General features: G+C 46.7%; 1 protein-coding gene across 4 annotated transcripts in view; it reads right to left on the bottom strand.

The window, feature by feature from the left end:
* FAM168A (family with sequence similarity 168 member A) overlaps positions 1–26,654 on the bottom strand; it is a 128,438-nt gene that overhangs the window by 15,530 nt on the left and 86,254 nt on the right. For all 4 annotated transcript variants that reach the window (XR_005954592.1, XM_041460428.1, XM_041460429.1 and 1 more), the window contains exon 4: positions 241–321. Coding sequence is in view for 3 of the 4 variants with exons in the window: in XM_041460428.1 (XP_041316362.1) it covers positions 241–321 (81 nt within the window). In the remaining variant the exon portion in view is untranslated. The remainder of the gene's footprint in view (positions 1–240; positions 322–26,654) is intronic.

Genomic DNA, 26,654 nt, shown 5'->3' with positions numbered 1-26,654 from the left:
CACAAAGTCCAGCTTTGTGTTCCTTATGCAAGCAGCTCTTCCTGCTGCACACCGAGCTCAAAACTCAGCTTCATTTGGAAGTGCTAAAACCCTGCAGCTCTTCTGAGGCAAAACCACTCAAAATAAACATCTCAAGCAACCAGAAGTCGAATTGCAGTGCGAGATATTATTTTTCATCTCCAGTGTGTGCTTGGAAATGGATGAGCAGGGAATGTTCTCAGGCTTTCTCAGGATTTTTACCTGGGGCGTAGCCGGGGCTGCTGGTTGGATACATGTTGGGATTGTAGGCTGGGGCAGCAGTGGGATAGCCTGTTGGATAACCTGAAAGGAGAGGAAAACAGCAGTTAGGATTTTATCAATCAAGCAGGGATGGCAGCCCTGAAAAGCAATAAACAACCTGTGTGAGCACACAAGCCACTGAGGGAAAACACAGGTGGATTGTGTGGGGACAGGAAGGACCACGAATGCGCTCCACATGTGACATCATCAATATTTCATCCTTATTCCTGTAGGAAACAAGGATCAGAATGCAGAGTGCAGGTGTGCTCACTGTGCTTTGGAGAAAACTGCTGGGAAAATCCATACTCTGAACATGGAATTAATGTACAAAACCCCACCAGCACAGCAATACTGGAAAGGTTTTCCTGGGCTGTGTGGCAGCACTTTGGAGAGCTCAGCACTCCCATTAAGCAGAGTTTCTTGCTGAAGGGAAGGCAGGGATCCTGCAGGAAAACATGCCAGCCTTGGATTCACCCATGGCTGCACAAGTGCTGTTCCCAGGAGGGCCCTGATTACCTGCCAGGCCACCTGGAAGGGCCCTTTGGAGCCATGCAAGGTTTAATGGGCACTTTGGGCAGGGCTGCAGAGCATCTTCAGCTTGCATCAGCCTCACTGGGAGAGGTCAGAGGGAGTTCAGGGGAACTGTGTGATGGAAGTGGGGGACAGGAAATCGTGGCACACCCCAGATCCTGTGTGCACCCACTCAGTGCAGGTGTCCAGCATCCAGCTCCTACTTCACTGGAAATTCCTGTCCTCTGTGGAGAGCACAGACACAACCTCTGCACCTCGGTCTGCTCCATTCCCACAGAACCACACGATGTCCTGAGCTGGAAGGGACCCCAAGGATCATCCAGCTCAACACCTGGCCCTGCACAGACACCCCAAATCCCACCCTGGGCATCCCTGGCAAACACTCCTGGAGCTCTGTGGGGCCGTGCCCATTCCCTGGGGAGCCTGGGCAGTGCCAGCACCCTCTGGGGAAGAACCTTTCCCTAAATCCAACCTAACCCTGCCCTGGCACAGCTCCAGCCCTTCCCTGGGGTCCTGTCACTGCTCACCATTTTGCTTTTCCTTTCCTTCAATTTTTTGCAGGTTTTCCCTACAGAAAAGAGCAACACCTGAATAACTCCATCCTCCTTAGGTGCTGCTGAGTAAATCCCCCTGGCACAGGGAACAGGACACATTAACCCTGCTCTGCTGGTGGACAATTTTGGCTCTGCTGAGCGTCACCACCCGGTTTATCTGTGTGTCCCCTTGGCCAGCATCCCAGAGCAGAGCCAATGCAATGCCCTTGGAGAGTGTTTCCATGCCAAGCCCCACTGATACTGCCTGTTGGCTGCCAGCAAAGGCTGCAAGGAGGTAATTAGCAGTGGATTTACACCCATCTTTTTAAATATTTTATTTTATTAAATAAAAGCCAGCATGGGTCTGTACTCCCCTCTTTTGAGCACCAAAAGAGCCACAGAACAGTCCCCCCTCCCACACTCCAAATCCCACTGCTCCCAAACCCTGGCACCACTGACTTGTGTGGCAAAATGTTGAGGTTCATTTGAATAAATCTAATTCAACAATCGTGGCCACTGTACTGGAATAAATGACTGGATGTTCTACCCTCTCATTTTCATCAGTGATATATTTGGCTTCTAAATCAGGTTAATTAAAAATTGCTGTAGTTAATGTTGGATAAGCAGCAGTTTAACAGATTTTTTTTGTTGTTTTTACGCTACACAGAACTCTGTTTTCATCATACCCAGGAATATCTAAACCCTATCAGCAATCAAGAAGCTCCTTAGAAAGTTATTTGCAGATCCAGTGATTGCAAGCAGAGCATTAATGATGAGGATCTTAAATCAGAAATATCCCTTCTCTCCAGTTCATTAGAAGAAAACCACGTCTTTTCCAGGACATTCATTACTCCACACTCTTCCTGTTTCCTCCTGACAATCTGGCCAGGAGTGCTAAACCAGCTCCAGCTCACTTCTTGTGTATTTTCCTGTGTTTCTTCATGGGGTTTTACCTTCTTGGCACATGGTTTAGTGGAATCCCAGACTGGCTGGGGGTGGAAGGGACCTCAAAGATCATCCCAATTCCCTGCCACGGGCACAGATGATGATGGCTGTGTGTGCCATAGTGTTGGGAAGTCACATTTGCAAGGGATCTAGATGACAGGCTCTTGGAGCTCCAAGAGGTTCTTCTGACCCTTTGCTGCTGGAAAATCCCCCCAAATAAGCCCTGAATCCCACAAACTGCTGCAGTCTTTAGTAATTATCCTTAATTTCCTCAGTCACCAGCCATGAGAAACACAGTCCTGTGTTGTCACAAATGTTTCACCTGTGCCCTCTGAGATGCCACCAGCACTCACCCACTGTCAAAATCAGGAAAAAACCTCCTTTACTCGAATTAAACTTTGCAGCATTGGGGTTATACCTTTCCCTCTGAGATGCCACCAGCACTCACCCACTGTCAAAATCAGGAAAAAAACCTCCTTTACTCAAACCAAAATTTGCAGCATTGGGGTTATACCTTCAAAAAAGAGCCTGAAATAAGTAAAACCACACGAAAAGTGAGGTTTTGGGTAAGATTTTCCATCCAGCTGAGTATTGAAGGATTTATTTCAGGCAGATGGAGGCACCTCCATGTGTATTTATAGAATCACAGAATTGTTTCACTTGGAAAAGACCTTCAGGACCATCAGGTCCAATCCACCCCAGCACTGCCAAGGCCACCACTGACCCATGTCCCCAAGTGTCACATCCACACCTATTTTAAAACTCTCCAGGACTGGGGACTCAATTGGTCTTTCTCCTTTTTTTGGGTTTTGGCAGGACTCTTCCTTACCGTGATATCTTTTGTTTTGTTGTTCTGAAGGTAAGTTATGGCTGGGTTTGGATTCATTTCGGCTCAAATAAATGTGATTTCTATCAAGGAAGCTTTAATAGCTTTGGATGCAAAAAGAAGCCCTGCTCTGCACTGTCTTCCACTCTGATCTCATAAACTTTGATAAGTGCTGACCTCCAGCAAGAAAACTTGTCCTTTCTATTTTAAGGCAAAGCAGAGATGGGAAAGGTACAGGAAAATTAGTGTGGATTGCTCCTTTTTTTGGACACAGTGAAAAATAAGAAAGTAGCAGAATCTGGGGCAATTTGTGCCAGAAGAAACATGCCTGGAAATTCCCAGCACTCAAAATCCAGCAGGTTTAAAAATAAATGAGGCATTTTTTATTTAGCAGGGCCTGTTGTGATTGGACGAATGGAGAGGTTTCGAACTGCAGGAGGGTTGATTTAGATTAGATATGAGGAAGACATTTCTTACAATGAGGTGATAAAACATTGGCACAGGGTGCCCAGAGCAGCTGTGGCAGCCCCTGGATCCCTGGAAATGTCCAAGGCCAGGCTGGACATTGGGGTTTGGCCTGGGGTAGTGGAAGGTGTCCCTGCCCATGGACACTGAGTGATCTTCAGAAGGTCTGTTCTGACTCAAAACTACTCCATAATCCTATAATTTTTATATCTTATTGATTTTGTTTGTTGGCTCTTCTTCATCCCCCAAATAATCCCAAATCAGCTCCCACATGGAAGAAAAAGCTGTGCTCCCCCATGACGGTCATGCCTTACATTCCCTTGGGTACAAAACAAAGCCTGGCTCCAACAACCAGGAATGATCTTAGGAGAGGTGACAACACCAAAGCATGCAGCATCCTGCTTGATTTTCCCCCTGGAAAATCCAAGACACCTTCTGTAAATTCCTGCTCCTGCCACTGCTCCCCTCCTGCCATGTCTGTCCTGCCTCGTCACCTTGAATGAAAAATAAGTGCAAGAGGCTCAAAAATAAGAGAGCAAGAGGCTCAAACCCACTTGACATATAATGTCAGGAAGAGAAAGAAAATATCCTTTACTTCCTATGCATCTGCACACGACAGGACTCTGGCTCTGCTGTGCTTGAGGCCTCGCAGTGGTGCAGAAGGAAAGAAAATGAGATGAAAAATATTGAACAAAATTTATTAGATTCCTCCTAGCAGAAATCTAAAGTTGTTTTGCGGCTTATTTTAATTTAATATCATCTCCACAATCAATAGGAGTAAGAAAGGCAGTGTTCATTTAATCTCCTCCCCAGGGAAAGCACACAGCACTCCAGCTCTGGGAAGCACTGGCTGAGCTGCTTTAAAAACCACCACACAATAACTGTGCAAAGCAAAAAGCACACAGGGCTGCATCAAGTAGGTATTTAAAAGCCATCTTTAATTTTTCATGTGTTTTAAGTGTTTCTGTATCATAATCATCTAAATAACACCCAAACCATGACAATACACAAGTGCTAAAGCTCTGAAGGTTCTCTTGGAATTCTTGAAAGGGAATTTGCTTCTCTTTGGCTACAGAGCCCATGCTTGGTCCATGGTCTCAGCCTCCCACCCACTGGGAACTGTCACTTCCAACACTGAATTCCAGAATGTGCCATTTCACTTTTTCCAGAGCAGTTTCATTGACCATTATCTGATCAAGACCTTAATTGCTACAAGCAGCTGACATTAATTTACAAGACAAAATATTTCCCCTCCATTCTTTTCCTTCACCAGTCTCCAGCAGCACAGACTCCTGAAAGCGGCCATGTCACAAGGATTTTTTACAGGACGATAAAGTCCCTTATCTAAGGGCAGGACAAAGCACTGTAAAACCACACTTCAGCTCCTTGAGCTGCCAAGGACTCCAGCTCCACACTTGCTGCAGTTGAGAGCTCAATTAACCACCAGCAATCCCTGGAAGGAGAAGCCAGGCAGCCACACAAAACTACCCCTCTTGTGGCATTACTGCTCTGAGGTGGGTAAATATGAGATGGATTTGAGATAATATGAGGTAAATTTGCTGCCCAGGGCACAGGTGAGTCCCCATGCCTGAATCCATGTGGATGGGGTGCTTGGGGACATGGATCAGCAGTGGCTTTGGCAGTTCTGAGGAAATGGCTGGACTCAGTGGTCTTGGAGGGCTTTTCCAACCTGATTCTGTGCTTCTGTTTTACCAATCCTCCCTCTAAACCCCGTTAGCCACTGTCCACCCCTTTGTTTCTGCTGAGTGACAGCTTTGAAGCTGCAGCAGCCCCAGGAACATTTCTGCTTTATGATCACCTCCTCGGGTCAGCCAGATGGAGCCAAAGCATTTTCCCCTGCAAAACACTTTCACGTTCTATTTTAAGCCCATCCAGCATTTCTCATTCTTTAGTGCCCAGCCCTCAGAAACTCTTCAAAAACAGAATTTACAAGCACCTTCTCAGGACAAAAACGTGAGAAAATTCATGCCTTCAACTACTCGCAGCTGTAAATCCATTCCCTTTCGAGCGATTGGGAATTTATTCCTGCAGAAAATCACACGCTGGGAAATGAATGATGTGCAGATTTGGTACTTGAGGAATTACCCCAGAAGTGAGAAATGAGAGAGCAGACACCATGTAGGCTCCCTGGCACAGCTCCACCGAAGCCTCCAGCAGCCAGACTTGCAGGAAAGGCTCTGCAACATTGATTGCTGGGAGCAGTGACACCGGAAAGAACGTGCCTGGAGATGTGATGGAGAGGGGACACGGGAAAGGAGCTGAGGAGGACATCTGGGAACTCCTCCTGCAGAGGAAGCCAGCCTCCAGAGATGAAGAGCTCCAGCATTTCCCAAAGGACTCACAGCAGGGGTGGCATCAAAGCTTGCTCTCCCATGGCATCAGCCAATCTCATTCCAGAAGGATCTTCCCAGCCTGCCTGGCTCCTCTCACAGCTGCAGAGCTCCAGGCTGTGCATCTCCTCCTGCCTTTTGGAATATCCCTCAGCACGTGGGATTGAGGGAGGTGACCTCTGGGCAGCTTCTTACACAGGGCAGTGCCAGACCTTCCCTGCTCAGTGGGAACTGTTTAAAGCAGCTCTGGGTGAATCCTGCTCTGCCAGCTCAGGAAGGATGGGATAACCTTTCCTTTCTTCCCTCATCACACAGATCCATTGGACTCTTTTCCATGGCAAGTTCTACCCAAACTTCTTCTGATGCCCCTAGGAGCAGCCAGGTAAATGCACCTGGATGCTGCAGGAGCCCAGGGGCTGCAGCAGGTTTCATTTCCCACTGATCATCCTACATAAGCACAGCTATCCCATCACTCACCTCCCTGCCATGAAACTATTCCAGCCCACTCATGCTAAACGCGTGTAAAAATAGAGGAAAAGCTGAAAGCAAGGGTGGGACTGTTCTGAAGAGCAAGTTAATGGATGGTTGAGAATCCAGCATTTCTGAAGGCTGCGAGGATAATAAATGCATTTGTTCCCATGAAAAAAATGCCACCCCCTTATTACTGTTTCAAGCCTCATCAGCCCAAGAGTGGAGCAGTCAAATGAATGTGGATGCACCAGACACAGCAAGGGCTTTAAAAAAAGATTCGCTCTCACATTTGACAATCTCGCTCCTGGAGACCTTTTACAGTTGATTCCTTTTTTCCCTGAAGGGTCCTTCCCTTTATATAAACAGCAACTATTACACAGAGCCATGCAAAACCAACCTCCCACTGTCCCAGGATGCTCCAAGCCCTGTCCAACCTGGCCTTGGACACTGCCAGGGATGCAGGGGCAGCCACAGCTTCTCTGGGCACCCTGTGCTAGAGCTCACCATGCTCCCAGGGAGGAATTCCTTCCCAATATCCCATCACTCCAGCCCCACGTTCCCAGGATGGTGAGGACATTACAGAGTGGGAGGAGGCTCCCCAGGAGGGGAGGCAGCTCTGGGCTTACAGAGCAGAGGATGAGGAGGGAAGAGTGCAGGTGCTCTCTGCTGAGAAGATGGCTGTGCCTCCTTCTGCCGCCTTCCTCTCCCTCCCCAGGATCACAGATGGATCGAATTCCATTTGTGTGAATAAGGAGTTTTCCTTAGGGCTTACCCACATTTTACATGCTGAGCACAAGCCTTGGAGCTCCACAGGCATTACCCTTAACACAACTGCAACCCCACAGAGAAACCCAGCCGCCCCAAAATCTCCACAAACCCCACAGGGATCTGGGAATATTGTCTTTTGATGCCCACTTCCTTTCTACTGCACAGACTCCTAAGAAAGCACTGCTGACAGGGCTGGGAGTGGCAGAGGAGCCTCTGGCATGGGCTGATGGGGACAAAACCTCCAGTCCCTGGCAGGAGAGCTGGGGCACATGGCACTGCCTGTCTGTCTCCATTCCACAGGGTCACAGTGTTGACACAACGGGGTCCTGCCTGCCTGCAGGAGCTTTTCCCAGCTGGAGATCAAAGGCAAGGGGATGGATGGCGGGGCCTCGCTGCCCTGAGGAGCTGCAGAATCCTGGCTGCTTCCTGCTGGGAATTTGGCTGGCCAAGAGATGATTTTGCACAGAGCTCTGAGCTCTTCCATGGGACTTTGTGGTTGCACCATGCCACACGTCAGCTGGAAGCTGTTTCCTTCATCATGCCAGGAATTAGGAGAATTACAAGCCTAAAAAGACATTAAGGAAGTGACAGAAGCACTGTTTTGGACACACATTGCCCTGATTTTCTCTTGCTCATACCAAACTTGCTTTTAGACCAGTTTTTAAGGCTCAATACAGTTGCAAACTGTTGGACAAAAGAGATTGTTCCATTCTTATTTCAATTCCACCTCAGTTTTACTTCCCACCTACACGCAGAACAAACCTCCCAGGCTTTACTGCAGCTGTCTGGGTACAGGATGTGTTTGGATGAGCAAAACTCATCCTGAAAACTAGGATCAACTGTCCAAAAATATTAGAGAGACTGTTGACTGCTTAGTGCACACACTATAAATAAACCAGAGTGACAGAACTTGTCAGACTGTCAATCAATATCACTTCTGGGCCACAGACATGTGTCACATCCTCTCCCGTGTTCAGACAAGGCTCTGTGGGAAAGAAGTTCTGGAAAAGGGTTGAAGTTGTGCAATATTGATTCTCCTTGCAATGATTTGCTTCGTTCTGTGTTTGAAGAATCCCAAGTAGGGTAACAACAGCCCCTACTGATAAAATAAAAGGGTTTGTTCCTCCACAGAAAGTGGAAGCCTGAGATAAAGAAGCTCCTTTGCAGTTTTTCTTAAATACTCAGTTGTGGCTCAGCCTTATCCAATAATGCTCCCCAGGGAAATATTCAGCTGGAAAGATTTAAAATAAGATGGCAGAAGAGTGCTCAGCTTGAAACAGACCATGTGGTATTGGAATTCCAGGATGGTTTAGGTTGGAAGGGACCTTAAAGCCCACCCAGTTCCATCCCCTGCCATAGGCAGGGACACCTCCCACTGTCCCAGGTTGCTCCAAACCCCATCCAGCCTCATCCTGGACCAGGAATGCCTTCATTTGCTTTTCCATCATGAACTTGCCATTCCCCTGAATTTGTGGAGGGCGAGGAGAGCCTCACCTGGATGCTCCTGGTCTGCTCTGGCAGAGGTTTCATGGCAGCTCCAGAGGGGTGAGAATGCCCTTTCTGGAGGAGCTGGGAATGGAAATGCAGGCAGGACTCTGTGCTCTGCCTGCCCTCAGGTTACAGGTTACAGCAAGATATTTACAATAATGTTTACAACAGCCCTTTGTGATGTCCAAAATGCACTTGTTCATCTCCTAATTTTCAATCCATCCTTTTCAGCTCTGCTCCCAAGCCAGGAGCTAAGAGAATCAGTTCAAACCCTGTGGTCTATGCAAAACCTCTGTGCTTCCAGCTAGGGAAAGGCAACTGCTCCACATTCCTGATGCCTTCCTAGATCCTGGAACTGGGAATTTGTCCCTGTTTTCTGTCTATTGTAATTTCTTTTTTCTGCCACATTGGTGTTTGCAAAAACTGGGTACAAAATAGAATCCTGGAATGGTTTGGATTGAAAGAGGTGATGGCAAAAAGCTCCTGGCTTTTGGTTTTAGTTATTCCAAATACTTGAATTGAATTTGCCAGGTTTGGAATTGCCTTAAAAAATTATATTCCAGGTGTGTGGCCAAAGCCAAGGTGTCCAGCACTGCCCTGAGCATGATCAACAAATAACCCAAAAGAAACTGCCTGGTAATTAAGAAATTAATCAGTAATCCATCAATTAATTGACTAATTAAGTCTCTCTATAGCACAAACATAGTCCTGGCTCCCATCTCTGCTTTTTACACTCTGCTGTGTCCTCTGGCACTGGCAGCATCCTCCTGATTTCATCTTTGATTCACACCCTTAAACAACATCTCTGGGGACACCAAATTTCCTACTTCAGCTCATTTTAGTTATAATCAGCTCCAGAACAGTCAAAACAATGTTACAAATCAAATTACTGCCCCAAAGGGCCAGTTTCAAAGTACAAACGTGATTTTCATTTGCAAAGCTGAAAATCCAAAATGATAAAATATTTAGGGTTACAAGAAGAGGCCAAACTCAAGGAAGACTCAGGTTTAGGGATGACAACAGCCTTAGATATTGAAATTTTTAAATGCTCATTAACTTTCAAATGTCCATATGGTATTTTGGACATTTTGGCCTCAGACCAGAGAAGTGAATTGCTCTCAAATCCATTGGCTATGGACAAACACAGCAGCAGATGGAGCACATGGAGAATATTAACAAAAGCAGGTTTTGGGTGTTAAAAGGCTTAATGGGTCTCTCACATGTATTTGGGCCAGGAGATGGGATTCAAATTATGCTTGGGGGAAGCTGAGAATCCCTAATATTTGAACTGGCAAAACTCCACAGTGCTGTTTGAAAAACGACTCTGGTGGAAATAAAATCTGATTTCACCAGCTTGGAAGTGCAAAGGTTCTGCCAGGAAGGCAGCAGGGATACAGTGATCCCACAAAGATCCCTTATCTCAAGGTTTTGGTTACTGATTTTCCAGCCAAGAGCTGGGATGAGATTCTCTGACTGTTCCACTTGACCCTTGAGAACCCGACCAGCTCCTGCCCAACTCACCAAAATCCAGGGAGGAAGAACAGCACTGGAATCATGGGGCTGTGCAGAATTTGCTACTTCTGGTTCATAAACTGAATTTTTCAACCCCTAAAGAAGTGTAATAAACCATGTTCATGCCCTATAATCCCTCTTCTAAAAAAAAAAGCCACAAACCCAAGCAACTTCTGGGAATACTTGAATTAGAGTTATGTTTTTGCACCTGGTGTTCTGATAGAGCATCTCTTCAGAAAGCTTAGGAAGAAAAAAATATATATACCAAAAAGCAAATAGAAATCCTTTCCCTCCATCCTGTAAATATTTTATTCCTTACAAAAAGCCCAGAAGAAACTCCAAACATAATAAACCCCATAGCTGAGGGGTGACAGCCTGGGATGTTTTAGCACAGTTTTCATTTGCTTGCTTTAAAACAAGGATTTCTACACTGGCCCAACTCAGCAAAGCAATTACTAATTAAGTAAATTACAATTTATGGTTGAGGTGCATCCTCCTGGTTACTCAAGCAGGTAAAAAGTGATAAATTTGTGGCAGCTCCTCTTTTACTTGTTTTTTTAACACAGGGATGCAGGCAGGCTTGTTAAAAAAAAAAAAAAATCCCAAGATTTGTGTGGGGCAATTATTTCACACGGATAACTGGGAGACCCCTGTGACTCTCAGGATGGATGGCAGATGGAGAGCGAGGGAGGAGGATGGAAAATGATTTCATGGAAAGGATTGTCCAGACTGCCCAGGGAAGTGGTGGAGTCCCCATCCCAGGAGGGATTAAAAAAATGAGGCTGCTCAAAGCTCCATCCAACCTGGCCTTGGAGACTTCTAGGGACAGGGGGAATTAAAGGCCCTGGGGGCACTCTCTGCCCCCTCATTTTAGAAGGGCAGTCTTGGGTTGTGTTTAGGGAATAGCTGTGACTTTAACATCCTCCAAGGATTTGGGGATTCTCTGCTGTGATCCTAGCAATCCTCTCAGGAATTCAATCCAGGAGCTGATTTCTCAGCAGGAACGTGGGGACCTGGCAAATCCAAAATGAGTCATTGTACTGCAGGTAGTGAGGCTGCCTTAAAAATAACACATCCAGCGTGGCTGGGAAACAGCAAAAAGGATCAGCAGCTCCCTCCAGGAATAGCAAATTGGAGTAATGGACTGGGATGGAAAAGGGAGAGGGGAAAAGACAAAAGCTCAGAAGTGAAAGGAGTGAAAGGCACGATGTCGAGCAAAATAAAATCAGAGGGTTCACATCAGCCCCCTCCTGTACTGGGGGCTGCTGGGTTGAAAAAATCAGCTTAAAAAAGGGAAGATGACTAATTATGATTTGGGACTGGGAATATCAGCAGCCTTTGGTTTTACCAGCAGAACCTGAGGGATGATTTAAGCAAGGAATGAAGATAAGGAGAGGGAAGAGGCATCCAGGGGAATCTCTCAGATGGACTTAAAAATTGTTACCAAAAAAACATAACACAGTATAGAACTGCCATTAATTCATGGCATCAAATATACTTCATAAAATACCATTTGGGGCACAAGAAACTGAAAATTAGCAATATATAAGTATGGATTATGGAGAGAATCACTGAATGCCTGGTGGAAGGGAACATTAAAGCTCATGCAGTTTCCCCCCCTGCCATGGGCAGGGACACCTTGCACTGTCCCAGCTTGCTCCAAGCCTCATCCAACCTGGCCTTGGACACTTCCAGGGATCCAGGGGCAGGCACAGCTTCTCTGGGCAACCTGTTTACTCTACAGAGCCAAAACTCCTGGCAGGTTTTGTCTTCTGCCTAAAAACGTTAACAGGAACAGTTGAGACATAAAGGATCGGCCGAAGTCGTGTCTACATTCAGAAATAACTAAAATAGGTAAAATAAACCAAGTTTGTATTTATCCTGGCACAACATGACTGGCAGCACACGGTCCCTCAGCAGTTCTTCTGTAGGCAGTGGTGCTGCTTTCCCTTTAGATCCCCTGAAATCCTCCTCTGCCTGGATTTGTGCCTCCCACTCCATCTCAGCACATCACAGACCTCCTGTCATCCACAAAGTCCTGGTCTACTTCCAAGCAGGGCAAGCAGAAACAGCATCTATTTTATTGGATAGGGTTATTTTAAAAGCTCTGTGTAAAGAATGCATTGAAATGATTCTAAATCCTTAGCTCTACAAAACACTGTGACAATTCCTCATCTTTGAGCTCTTTATGGATTCACACATTACACAGGTTACCTGAGCAGCTGTGGCTGTCCCTGGACCCCTGGAAGTGTCCAAGGCCAGGCTGGACAGGGCTTGGAGCAGCCTGGGACAGGGGAAGGTGTCCCTGCCTGTGATGGCAAAGAAGGCTCTGAGGAAGCTTTCCCATGGCCTAAAGAAATTAGCAATTTCCTCCAGGAATCTGGTTTTAACAGACTGATGGGAAATTAAGCTGCCCTAGGAAACACTCCTGAAGATTTTGCTGCTTCTTTTAAACACAAGCAAGTGGCAGTTCCAGGTCGCTTGGCAAACATCAAGCAGGTCAAAGGCAGTTTGATGTCACCTCAGTGACAACCTGGGTGTCCTTGCTGGCACAAAGTGACTCCTTTGGGTCCCACCAGGCAGCTGGTCAGGCAGTGCTCCTGCTCAATGTCAATGAAGTTCTGCAGATTTCCAGGACAAGATCAATGCATTGCAATTAATTTATCCCAGTGACTGTCCTGCAGGATCTCCTCACTGCAATAAATTGAGGGAAACCACGACTGAACACCAGTTTAATTTCCCAGGTGGAATTCTAACGTGTGGCACTCACCCCCTGCCTCTCCAGGTCACCCACGGCTCAAATCTAAGCTGTTCTCCTTAAATAAAGTAAAATGAGACCTGAGATCCAAAATCCAGCTGAAGTCAAGCAGTGCCCCAGCACTGCCATCAAGAACTGGGCTTTCTGCTCCAATCCTTTTCAAAAATTACAGGACCAAAAATTACAGCAAAGAAATTGGGAAATATAACAGGAATTGAAAGACTCAGTTTTAGCATGTAATTTCCCGTAAAACAAATTAATTAGAAATCTGGAATTCTCTAAATTTACATTGGAAGCAGTTCAGGAAATGTATATTAGTTCAAAGTACCACAGAATCACAGATGGTTTGGGTTGGATCTTTAAACTTATCCAATTCCAGCCCCTGAGTGGGCAGGGACACCAGCCTGGACACTTCCAGACATGGGGCAGCCACAGCTTGGAAAAAGTATCAGATTTGCAAATGTCAAGGAGAAGAAATGAACTGAGGCCAGTTTGTCACTGTCACAGCTCTAGCTGAATATGGTTTAAAAATGCATGAAGACAATAATTTCTTTTTGCAGCAGTTTTTTCTCCCTATCAAAAATAAACTAACACACAAACACCTCAAGAGTTTTCATTTAAAACAGCTTTATAAAGGGCTCTCACAGGCTGTAAGTCACAACTAAAAATGCTTTTAATGCCATAAAATAGGAAGCAAAGTTTTATAGCAGAATATTTTGTATAAAATTCCACACTGGTTTGAGTTGGAAGGGACCTTAAAAAATATCTCATTCCAATCACCAGCCAAGGGCAGGGACACCTTCCACTGTCCCAGGCTGCTCCAAGCCCCATCCAGCCTGGCCTTGGGCACTGCCAGGGATCCAGGGGCAGCCACAGCTGCTCTGGGCACCCTGTGCCAGGGCCTGCCCACCCTCACAGGGAGGAATTTTTTCCCAATATCCCATCTAATTAAAGTCATTCCATGATCATATTGCTGTGAGTTGTAGTGCATGGGGAAAGCAGGAGAAAAAGTTCAGTGTTGAGAACTGTCATCAGTCACATGGCAAGTTGCTGGAAACATTTTTTGCAATAAATGCAGGCCTTTGGGATCCAAAGTTTGACCACAGTGCCTTGGACTGGTCCAGGGTTATCAGCCAAGAGGAGGGAAGGAATTTCCAGAATGGGCCTATTTAACAGCAGAAGTATTTCAGGAAGAGAATTATTGTGGGTATGATGTCACACATTCCAGAGAACACTCACTAAAAGGAAAGAATGGAATGGAAGGAATAGAAGAGATTAGAATGGAATTGTTCAGTTGGAAGGGATCTACAACAATCAGTCCTACTGCAAACTGGGTTCAGTTCAAAGGTTCAGTCAGTAAAAATTGATATCTGCAGCTTCAGTGTTCACCCTGCAGGAACCTGAAAAACTGGAGAATAAAAAATGTTTAGGAGAACAGCTCTGGGAAAATCCCCTTTCTCAAAGGCAAGAGCAACAGCCCGATCCTGGGAAATCCATCCCACACACATCAGAGTCCATAGCCCAGCAGCATCTACTCATGCGCTCCTCTGCCCTTTCCACAGGGCTTCCATTCCATTCCATTCCATTCCATTCCATTCCATTCCATTCCATCCCATCCCATCCCATCCTGCTGTGTCTTTCTCTCCTCCCCTACCCCTAAGCCTGTATCTGGCAGGACCCCATCCCAAAGAGCCAAGGTAACATCCCATCTCCCTTCCCACGCCCTGATTCACCACAGGACACCCTGGCTAAACCCAAACAGGTGACACGTGACAGATCGAACCCCAAAAACCATCTCCATCACATTTCTCCCTGTTCCTCTCCATGATCCTCCCCTCAGCTGTGACAGATTTTGCTTCCCAGAGCACCCTCACAGCTCCCAAATCCCTGCAGTTGCACACTTGTACAGCAGAGCCTTGGCCACCCAGCAGGACAGGCAGTGCTCACCTGCCCCTCTCTCCTGGCTCCCTTTATTCCAGCCTGGGAATATTGCAGCAGGACTCCAGTCCCTGAGGATCAAGGAATATCCATTTCTGCAGACACAGCTATTAATAGTCACTCACCTCTCCAACTGCAAATTCCAGGCTCTTCACAGCCAATCCTCACCCTCCTTAAATGTCTCTTCTCATCACTATAACCCTCTCAGTCTACTGCAAGCCCAGTGTTTTAATCTTGCAATATTAAAGACGATTCTAGCAGGCACTTCAAAAGAAAAGGAGCCAATAAGATACAAACAGTTGGAGGTCAGGGTCTTTCCCTGCTCGGCTCACAAAATAAAGAGGTGAGATTCCTTCCCCCTTCGATTCCTCTGTGCAAATTTTAATTGCTTTTCTGACATCTACAGAATGTAATCTTCTTCCTGTGTTGTTCCTAGGATTAGGGCAGGACGAAGGTAAAGCTATTTTTGATTAATATGGAAATCAGAAATTACTTTCCAGAGAAAACGGGAGACTGTTCCTAATGCTGCTTTATCTTTGGGGAATTACAAATCTGAAGAGTAACAAGAGTGAGATGGCAGCTCAGAGTCTTCCAACCTGTGCAAAATATGCTTAAAGACTTTCAAAAATCTCTTCTGGTGGAAATATGTGATTAATATAGTTAAGGGAGTGCTCAAGCTGAAGACAAAGAGAATTAAATCCCCACAGAACAGGGAATATCAGTTTATCTGGGGGAAAAAAGGTGGGGAGGCCACATGGTGCAAAGAAATCTTCCTGTGTTTGAGGAGAAATGCAGTAGTTAATGTAATGGTTACATTTGTTCCCAATTCAATGCTGTTCTTGCTGAAGTACAAATATTCCTCATGACTACTCAGCTGAATTTCTAATGGGTGAAGAATCCAGTGGCACCCAGCTCCTCCAGTTTGTGTGAAGGGAAGAATTTGGAGGGAAATAAATAAATAAAATGGGATGGAGTGAAAGGACAAAAGGGGATGACTTTAAACTGAATGAGGGTGGGTCTAGATGGGATTTTGGGAAGGAATTTCTCTCTGGGAGGCTGGGCAGGCCCTGACACAGGGTGCCCAGAGCAGCTGTGGCTGCCCCTGGATCCCTGGGAGAGCCCAAGGCCAGGCTGGAAAGGGTTTGGAACAGCCTGGGACAGTGGAAGGTGTCCCTGCTGCCCATGGCAGGGGATGGCACTGGATGGGCTTTAAGTCCCTCCTGACTCAAACCATTTGGGATTCTGTACCTGGGGATAAAGACTCAAAGCCGTGTCAGCAGTCCCATCTTCCTGCCAGCAGTGCCTGCAGGAGTAGGAGACTGGAGATGATTTAGGAGTAAAAAAGGGACATCCTGGCAGGTCTAAGCCTGGGGAATTTCCCTCGAGTTCCCTGTGAAGTGCCCCCCAAAGCCCTGTTCCCACAGAGCCACGTGTGTTCACTGAACAATGGGATGCCTGTGGAAAACCAACCATATATTGTACTACTTTTTAATGTCATCATTGGATGTATGAGATTAATGGGATTTTCAAACGGAATGGCAGCACTTCAGCTATGCCTGGAAACAAAGGCATTGACTCTGCCTACCAGAGAGGAGTGAAAAGGAGACAACAGCATTTTATCTTGAAAGCCCTCAGACACTTTCAAACAGATCCAGGAATCAAAAGCTCTGTGTAAAGAGAGGAAAAGCCCTTCAGGACCTCTTGGGCCACGCTTCTGTTTTTAAAAATGACAAGATGTGGGAGTAGGATATTTAGTGTAAAGATACAATGTGGGAGCACGAGGCTTGGCATTCCAGAATTGATTTAGATGTGGGAAAAAATTGAAGCCTGCAAACTCAGAGGTTCAGCTTTGTGTGCTGGAGAGAAAAAATACACAGTGACATTGTCACGTTCAGTGGGGATCCAGCAGTACAAAGGGTTTTTATATATATACACACACACATATATATAGATAGTCATTCCCCATTGTCCTGTCCCTCCATGCCTTGTCCCCAGTCCCTCCCCAGCTCTCCTGGAGCCCCTTCAGGCCCTGCCAGGGCTCTGAGCTCTCCCTGGAGCCTTCTCCTCTCCAGGTGAGCACCCCCAGCTCTCCCAGCCTGGCTCCAGCCTGGAGCAGCTCCGGGGCCTCCTCTGGGCTCTCTCCAGCAGCTCCAGGTGCTGCTGCTGTGTCCCCAGGGCTGGGGCAGCTCTGCAGGTGGGGTCTCACCTGGGCTCAGGGGCACAATCCCCCCTTCCTGCTGCCCAGGCTGAGGGATCAGCCCAGGGGATCTGGGCTGCTGGAGCACTCAGCCGGATTCTCCCGCAGGAATACAAATTACACAATTATAACATTATTTTAGCAGTTGGCCATGGTGACATTTCCTGCTGTTAGGTGGCTCTGGTCCTGCCAGGATAGATTAGCAAGGCTCACCAAACATTTTGTTTGGCTGAGGAACAGCTGAAGGGCACTGCCTCCTTATTCTATTAAAAGCACCGCAGGAACCCGGTAACATTTTCCTGTTGATCTCCACTGCTCTGATAAATGGAAACCTCATCCCTTCTTCCAGGAGGAGAGGAGACATTTTTAGGAAGGGAAACCAATTTCCTCTCGGTGTTATTGAGTTAAAGTAGGTAGTTGAGTTTCCAAAGGTATTAAGGTCGTTTTGTTGTTCTCCCACTGAGCACTCGCTGAGCCTTCAGGAATGGAGACAGAGGAACTTCAGCTCTGCAGGCAAATTCCTACAGATCATGTGCTCCAGCAGGGAGGGTAGGGTCAGTACATACACCCTGACAGTGATGGAACACATCTGAATGCACAGAGCTTAGAACAATTACTGCTGAGCAGCCCTCAGCACACCAGGGGCGAGAGAAAGGCGAAAAAACCAACCATCTTTGGAGACATGAACAATCCTTCTCGTTATCAACACTCCATTTAGTATCTTAGTTGCTTAAACCCAATTATATCCAGAAAAGACAACTGTGAATGAAGAGGATCTGAGCAACCCCAGATAATGGGAGAAGATAAAAACCCACTCCAAGAGTAATGACCTGATTTGGCATTCATCAGTCGCTCGGTAATGAGCAAATGCTGATTTCAAATCTAAATTCATGTCAAATGCTTCTGGATAAAATTAACTCCGAGCATATTTCAAAACACCCATTCAAAGTGTCGCTGCTGTTTCCTCCTTTCCCCTCCAGCAGACCAGACTCTCTTCTCTTCCACAGCTCCTGCTGTTCCTCCTTCCACCACTTGCTGTATTTTTCCAGGCTCTGGTCCTGGAAGTGTCCAAGGCCAGGTTGGATGGGGCTTGGAGCAGCCTGGGATAGTGGAAGGTGTCCCTGCCCATGGTGGGCTGCTTGGATGAGATGATCTTTAAAGATCCCTTCTAGCCCAATCTGTGCTGTGATTTTATGACTCTGAAATATCCCTAAGGATATTTCCCACCCTCTGCCACTTCCCAGTGTCCTGACCCTCTGACCAGCAGCTCCGAGGGTGCCTCGGCACAGGAGCACCCTTGGCACATCACACATAGGAAGAGTTTGCATTCCATGCAGGAAGAGACAGCCTTGTATCTCGGTTTTATATTAAACAATAAATTCAGGGCTTTAAAAGTGCAGCACAAGTGAAGACAGCAGCGGTGTCTCCCAAGCAAAGAGAGGTAAAGCAGGTGTGTGTCAGCAGGAGACTGAAAAAAGAGGAAAAATCTCCCTGTATCCTGCATCAACAACTCCTTGTGTGAGCCTCAGCTCCCCTGATCCATCACTGCCTTCGCTCTTTGGCCTTACACGTGTTTTTCACACAGGCTGTGCAATCTGTGACTGGCACCGATCTGATTTCAACCACTGATTATTTATTTCCCAAGAAACTGGCAGTGGAGGAGATTTGTTGTCACTGGTAGCAGTGAACAGATCCAAACACACTGCTTCTGCTTCACAAAAGCAAGGAAATGTTTGGGTTGGAAAAGACCTCAAAGATCATCAAGTCCCACCATTCCCCCAGCACTGCCAAGGCCACCCCACGTCCTCAAATGTCACATCCACATGGCTTTAAATCCCTTCAGGGATGGGGACTCCACCACTGCCCTGGGCAGTGACTGCTAGGGCTGGACAACACTTTTCATGCAGAAATTTTCCCTAATCTCCACTCTAAACCTCCTCTGGCCCAGCCAGACGCCGTTCCCTCTCCTCCTGTCCCTGTCCCCTCCTGTCAGGAGCAGTGCAGAGCCACAAGGTCCCCCCTGAGCCTCCTTTTCTCCAGGCTGAGCCCCTTCCCAGCTCCCTCAGCCCCTCCTGGAGCTCCAGTCCCATCCCCATCCCTGGATAAATATGGCCAGAAACCCTTCCTGCCCAACCACGGCCATTACTCCCAGATGTGCACATACAGATGCTGACAAAAATTACAGATTTCCATTTTAAAAAGCCCTGGCATCATCCTGCAGGGTGATGGAGAATTGTGGTAAAAGCTCTCACCAGCACCCCAGACCATCAAAGTGTTTGCAAAGACCACAGAACACCTTTTAGACAGCAAATTCCCTTAATTCTGGCTGTGTGAAAAGAATAGCACAAAAAAAAAATCCTCTAAGCCTGCAAAATGTTCGTGGGAAGGGATTAAAAGAACAAAAATGCTGTGGGCCATGTGTGGAAGACAGGACTCACACCCAGCAGCCTCCAGAGGAAGCCTCAGTGCCCTTGTTTCCCGCTGTTCCCTACAATTTAACCACTTTCTGACCTTAAAGAACCCTGAAGCTGGTGGGTAATCCAGCTGTGATGAGATTTCCTACTCCTTGATGAAACATTTGAAGCTGCTGTTCATTCTGTTGATGGATCCTTTTATATGTCTGAAGCTGCTTTTTTCCTGGTTTTTTTTTGAGGATGAAGGGCACCCAGTGGACACCCGGCAGGGACTGCGCAAGCTTCGGAATAATGGTTCTGCAAAAGCAGGAAAGATCTGACAACAAAGGCTGCTCCTCTCTCCTCCTTGAGCCATTCCTCCACTGACTTTTTGTACTTTGGACAAGCAGGCTCTGAATCAAGAAGTGGCTTCTCCAACTTCTGCTTTTCCTGAAGGGGAATTGAAAGCTCTTTACTCAAGTTTTCTCTATAGGTGTCTTCTACAGACCTGAGCCATCCTATCCAAACAATATTTCAGCTTGTGTTCATCTCTTCAGGGACATCAGGGATGCCAATCCATCAGCTGAAGATCTCAGGGACTACAAGTACGGGAGTTTTCTCCCCAAGCCTCTATTACTTTTCCACTGACTGTATCCAGCATCTTCCCTGTGACTTGCACCAAAAACTTCATCCCTGTCTTCAGCTGCTGGTGGGAGATTCCAAACTCCTTGTGTGTAACATTCTTAAACACAGCTTCCCCACCCATCCAGGAGCCAGAGCCTCTCACATCTCCACTACCAAAAGAGCTTTTCCTTCAACTTGACTGAAGTTTTGCTATTCCTACCACTGTCTACTCCAAATACTGCTGGAAAGGTCATTTCCTTAGCATGTGCCTTTCTCCCTTTACCCAACTTAACTACTCTCTTTCCTCTATCAAAAGTAAGGAATCTGTGCTTATTTCAAGGTGCTCCATCACCTCATCCTCACTCAGCCACCCTTTTTCCACAGTGAGGCACCAACTCCCTGGTTCCCCCAGCACCCCAGCCTTGCCTGTGCTGCTCTCTCAGGGCACATCCAAAAGCAGCTTTGTGTGCTCCATTTCCCACAAGGAAAATCCAGAAGTCCTCCTAAGTACCCAGCATCTCTTCCAAAGGTTCCTTTGACTGCACACTTCCCAAAAGTGACTCCAGGCTCACTTCTCTGAGACTCCAGGGCAAGGCCTGGGTTTGCTCTGTGCTTGGGGTGCTGCCTGAAGTAGATGTTGAAGAACAGCCCCAAACCCCAAAGCCCCACTAAAAATACAGGAGAGCTGCTATTTCCAGAACCTTCCTCACCCTTTGGTCAGCTCTGCAGGAAACAGTGGAGGAGGGGAAAACCACAGGTTGTAAGCACAGAGCGTGTGTTGTGTCAGTGCTCCTGAACAGGCACTGCCACTTCTGGGGGGGTCAGAACATCCCCGTGAGTCAAACGCCAATTACATCCACACAGGGAAGGTTTGGAGGGGTAAAATTCATACAGGAAAGGTTTGGAGGGGTAAAATCCATGCAGAGCAGGCTTGGAGGGGTAAAGTGATCTGCAAAAGCTCATTCAGCAGCCACAACCAAAGCCCTGAGCAGAACCTTAATCCATCATCCACCTCCACCTGCCTCAAACAAGATCTTCTTATCAGCCTGGCCTTTTAATACACCAGCTAATATATTGACTGTAAAACATTTCTTTCTTTTCCCAGCCTCAAACTGCTGCAGGAAAAGCAATAATCCATCTGCATCCCCAGCACCCAGGAGGAAGCACTCCTGAGATCCATTGCTTTGTACACAAGCGTGGGACTGACTGTTCAGTGATGCCCAGGAGGAAGTCGGGGTCATGAGCACCAAAAAAAAAAAAAAAAAGAAAAAAGGAAAAAAAGTAAAGAAAAGAAAAGTAGGTCAAGCAATTCACATTTGCTGAAAAGGACAAAGAACACTGCAGATTTTTTATTACCTTATGCAATTGCTACCAAATATCTGAAGCATCCTTTTTATCTGATTCAAATCCCACATGAGTAATCCATGATTAAATTTAGTGGGTGTGAAATTTCATTAGGTCGTTCAATTTTAAGCAGATTGGATAATGAAGTTCTGTCGTCCTTCAGAATTAAGGGGGAAAAAAATTAATACTGTAATTTTTATCTCACTCCCAGCCTTCTCCCATCTGTGAGATTATTCTCATTCATGTAAGACATCCATGTCCTGCAGCTCCCTCTTTGAGGCACGTGACCTTGGAGATGGAGAGAGGGAACAGCCTGGAGACATTGGCAAAAGCCAAACCCAAACCAGACTTTAGCTGGAGCTTTTCTGGGATAAGCAGACTAGATATTTGAGTTTTCCTGGAACAAAGACAAGGAGCAGATTCTAGCAGGGATGTCTTCTCTTATAAATAAATGTCTTCTGTGATTTCTCAAAAAACCCCCTTTGGACTAATTCAGTGATATCACAATGGGAAAAATGTTAATAGGTAGCAGATGCTGCTTTAAGTCTCAATTCCCTACTCCAAAGAGCTAGATAATTCAAGGAGCAGCAACCAGCTTCCTTCATACAAAAAAGGCTCCATGTTAAGACAAAATGAGAGGTTTGGAGTTTTTCTTGGGTTTTAAAACTCTGCTTTTTTTTAAAAAAAGCAATGGTTTGAATTCAGACTTTACATGGAATTCCTGATAGGTTTTTAGAAGAGCATCGGTGCAGTGATGGGCAGTGGAGTGTGCAATCCATGAGCCCCTCATTTCACTGTACATCACCCTGTGTTTTCCACGTAGGACCAATAAGCTTTGTTCATCCACCCCTTAGAGCTAATAAATCCAATTAAATTTTCAATTTAATCCAAAATTTAATGGTATAATCCTTGGGAAGAGCCTGGCTGGGAAAGAGTTAAACAACAGACCTGATTAATCTTGCTGTGTTTTCAGGCAGCTGAAGCCACTGTGTGCCAGTACAAATAAATAATATCTCTATCCACATCACAACCAAGTATTTTCCTCTTGATGTTGTTCACCAAAGCATGATGACAAATGATGGCTGGAGAAACAGGAGTTGTCAATTCTGCCTCAATCGTGTTTCCTTTTGGGCTTGACAGAAGTTTATCCCTTTCTCTAAATGGCCACCAGGTGCTTCCAGCAAATGAACTGAACACAGCAAACACCCATCTGCCTTCCACAGTCTTCTGTGCTCCATTACTGGAGAGTTTTCTCGGGAAAGAAGGAAAAAAATTCCCCAAAATTCAGTGCAGAAGCTGGAGCTTCACACATCCAGAGAACCCTCAAGGAAAATACATGTCAGGAAAGATCACATTATTTGATGGGACAAGATCAACACATGTCAGCCTCAACGTTTGTTAAAAGTACATCCCAACATCACCCATCCATGATAAACAACATGAGGAGGATCTGGAGCTGCTGGAGAGAGCCCAGAGGAGGCTCCAGGGCTGGAGCCAGGCTGGGAGAGCTGGGGATGCTCACCTGGAGGGGAGAAGGCTCCAGGGAGAGCTCAGAGCCCTGGCAGGGCCTGAAGGGGCTCCAGGAGAGCTGGAGAGGGACTGGGGACAGGGCATGGAGGGACAGGACACAGGGAATGGCTCCCACTGCCAGAGGGCAGGGATGGATGGGATATTGGGCAGGAATTGTTCCCTGTGAGGGTGGGCAGGCCCTGGCACAGGCAGCCCCTGGATCCCTGGCAGTGTCCAAGGCCAGGTTGGACGGGGTTTGGAGTAACCCTGGGACAGGGGAAGGTGTCCCTGCCCATGGCAGGGGTGACAGTGGATGGCTTTAAGGTCCCTCCCAGCCCAAATCAGTCTGTGATTCTGTGAAACAAATCCTAGTAGGAATTAATTTGAGAGTCTCTGGAGTAGGCGTTGCAAGACATCAGTCAGGCATCAACAGCAAAACAAATTAACACCACAAAATAGTGAAAAACAGAGGAGCCAAACCTGCATCTTTAAATAGCCCCAGAGAGCTTTTCCTGTCAGTAGCAATTTTCTGGCCAAGCTCCACCACATCCTCTCTCTACTTCCCCCAAACCTGCATTTTTCACATGACTAAAATGCTCATCCAAGTCTGGATCAGAGCAACCCTCAGGCTGTTTATCCCCCCTGCATTTTCATGTTCACCTTCTCCACCCCTCTCACCTTCTCTGCCTGTCTTGGATGCTTTCCCTGACCTCCTCCCCCATGGAACTTCACCACCCACATTACTGGATGTCTCAAGAGTTCAAAGGGCAGAAGATTGACACCACAGGGAACAGGAAATCCAGTGACTCCAAGTAATCCATGTGGCAACACCAGTGCTTTCTCCTGGGCCAGGAGTGCAGTTCCTGTCACACTTCAATGTCCCAGGTGGTGACACATGAAGGATGCCATGGATGTGGAGGAGAACCCAGAGGAGAACATGCAGAAGCAGGGGAGTGAGGTTATTTGCTGATGAAGGTAATAGGACTGACTCAGGGAAAAAGGAGGAGTGCCACGCTATCATGGAAGGAGAGAGAGGAACAAAAATGAGGAATTTATGAATTTCCAGTACAACAGGCTTTGCCTTATTCAGGGGGATCAGTGGGATCCTGTGGAAAGCTGTGTTGGATCAGTGAGAGCAGAATCTGGAGAGCGAGGTACAACTGTTGATAAAGGATGGATGAGTTACAGACCATTTAAACAATGTGCACAAACACAAGTCCACGGTGCCAGATGAGAGGGGCCTGAGGGTGCCAGGGGAGCTGGCTGGTGTCACTGACACTCTGTCACCTCTGAATGGTCACAGAGATGGGGAATGTCCCTGGTGACTGGAAAAAGGGCAACATCACACCCACCTTCAGAAAAGGAAATGCCAGCCCATCACCCTCGCTCCCTGCCCAGAAATTCACCAGGCACATCCTTCTGGAAACCATAACCTTCCAAACCAAATTATCCTGGTACTTACTACCCACAGAGTGTCTGACACAGAATTATTCAATAATTGCTATTTCATGTTTTCTCTACTCCTCTTCTGCACTTCAGATCCTGCTGCTTCTGCCTTCTCTCCTCTGGAATGGTGTCTTTTTGTTCCATATTTGCAATTACAACAAGCACAGGTTCATATGCACGAGATAGAAGTATATTTTCCACCTGAATTTGGGCACTCAGAGGTGCTGGATTGTTCTGGGCACTGTGCTCTCTGTGGTGTCAGGGAAGTGACACTGGGAATGAAGAGTGTGGTGGAGGAAGGGCATGGAGTCAGCATGTGCTCATTTGTCTGCTAACAGGGGATAAATTAGAATTTGGGAATAGCTTTAATCATTCCTGTTGAAGCTAATTCACTCTTGATGTTTTGTTTATGTGGGCAGTTCTCCCCTTAAGCTTAATGAAAAAGGTAAATAAACCAGAATGAAGTAATGAGAGAGGGACTGAGCTGTCAGAGCCAGAGCTTCTGTATCCTTTCCTAATGATTTATGGGAAAGGGCTGTCTCAGACCCAAGGACCCAAACCACAAACACAATCCCCACAGTGAGTTACATCTGCCAGAAAATGACACAAAATGGAGCTTTACGATTCAATACATCAGAAGAGTTTTTCTCCCTGTCCAAGAAGCTCCCTGTGCTCTGGAAAATTAACTGGGAATAGAGCACAGACAGGAAAAAAATAAAACAAGAGTGCCACGAGAATGCATTTAAATTAATATTTGGCAGGAGATAAAGGAATGAGAGGCAAAACAAGGGGAGAAAAATTATATTCCAAACTGATGGATCTGCCCTCTGCAGCATCCTCACCCCTTCCCGTGGGACCCGGCCACCAAATGTTCCAGACATCTCTGCTGCTATCACTGGGTACTTCCATGGAAAGATATCAGCTCCCTGCTGGTTTAAACAGGGGAAAAGGCTCCTTGCCTGAGCTGACCCAGGCTCAGTGTCCTGGACAGGGTGTTCTGTCTGGCTCCCACTGCAGCTGATTTGTGCTGGTGCTGTGGTATCAGCGATCCCTTGGCTCGGGGAGGACGCTCCATAAATTCTGTATTAATCCAGGGCAGCACCACTTCTCTATTAACTTATGGGAGAAAAGCAAACCCATCAAAATTGTTTTGACATATGGATTAATAATGAAAAGTGAGTAGGAAAATAGGAAAGCTGCCAGTTCAATATATTAATAACACCAGCCAGGCCAGACAGAGCACAAGGAATAGACGGGGGAAAAAACACATGCACAAGGTTGGTGAATAAGCAAAGTGATAACCAAAACAAAATCCACTTGCGACAGGTGTAAAATAATAGATATTGGGGGGAAAAAAAACCCAAAGAGAGCTGGAGAGGGACTTGGGACAAGGAATGGAGGGACAGGACAGAGGGAATGGCTCCCATGGCCAGAGGGCAGGGATGGATGGGATGTCGGGAAGGAATTCCTCCTTGTGAGGGTGGGCAGGCCCTGGCACAGGGTGCCCAGAGCAGCTGTGGCTGTCCCTGGATCCCTGGCAGTGTCCAAGGCCAGGATGGCTAGGTCTTGGAGCACCCTGGGGTAGCGGAAGGGGTCCCTGCCCATGGCATGCAGTGGGATTGGATGAGCATTTAAGTCCCTTCCAACCCAAACCAGTCTGGGATGGACCTTGGACACTTCCAGGCTCCTGCCACGGAGAGAAGGAACCAGATGGAATCTGAGGACCTGCACCAGTCTGGTAATTCTTCATCTCTCAGCCTGTCCCATGCTTGAAAGACAAATGTTTATAATGACATAGGATGTGAAATGAGGAAAACATCTGAGAAATCGAAGTACGGTTTCCAGCTTTCAAGTAGAGGTCAATAAACAGAGCAACTTCTTTCTTTATGGTTTCAAACAGCTTGGCAGGATCCTTTTGGTGTTGGTAAATCAAAAGATAAAGAGATTATGAAAAAGAACATGAAAGTGAAGATCTGAAGAGCTTCAGCAGAATCAAAAAGTCCTCCTGAAGCTTCTGCAACAGCACAGAAGTTTTATAAACGGCACAAATTACCTCATTTAGCTTTTTGCAACTTCAGTGCTTAATCTTCCTTCCAAACTTCCACCTCCTGTTTTACCTCTCTTCATCCTCACACCACCCTCCTAAGATCCCTCTCAGCAGCCTGTTGACTTGTCTTAATGATTCTCATTCCACTTTTTCAACAAACACCCCCTTCGTGCACCACCCTGAATTCTCTGTGATTGTGTCGATAAACCCCCAGCTTGATCAGGGTGTT

The sequence above is a fragment of the Pyrgilauda ruficollis genome, unplaced genomic scaffold (assembly GCF_017590135.1).
Source record: "Pyrgilauda ruficollis isolate IOZ18807 unplaced genomic scaffold, ASM1759013v1 scaffold143, whole genome shotgun sequence".
NCBI classification, from domain to species: domain Eukaryota; kingdom Metazoa; phylum Chordata; class Aves; order Passeriformes; family Passeridae; genus Pyrgilauda; species Pyrgilauda ruficollis.
The sequence above is the reverse complement of the archived record's forward strand: the minus strand, read 5'-3'. Positions and strand labels throughout refer to the sequence as shown.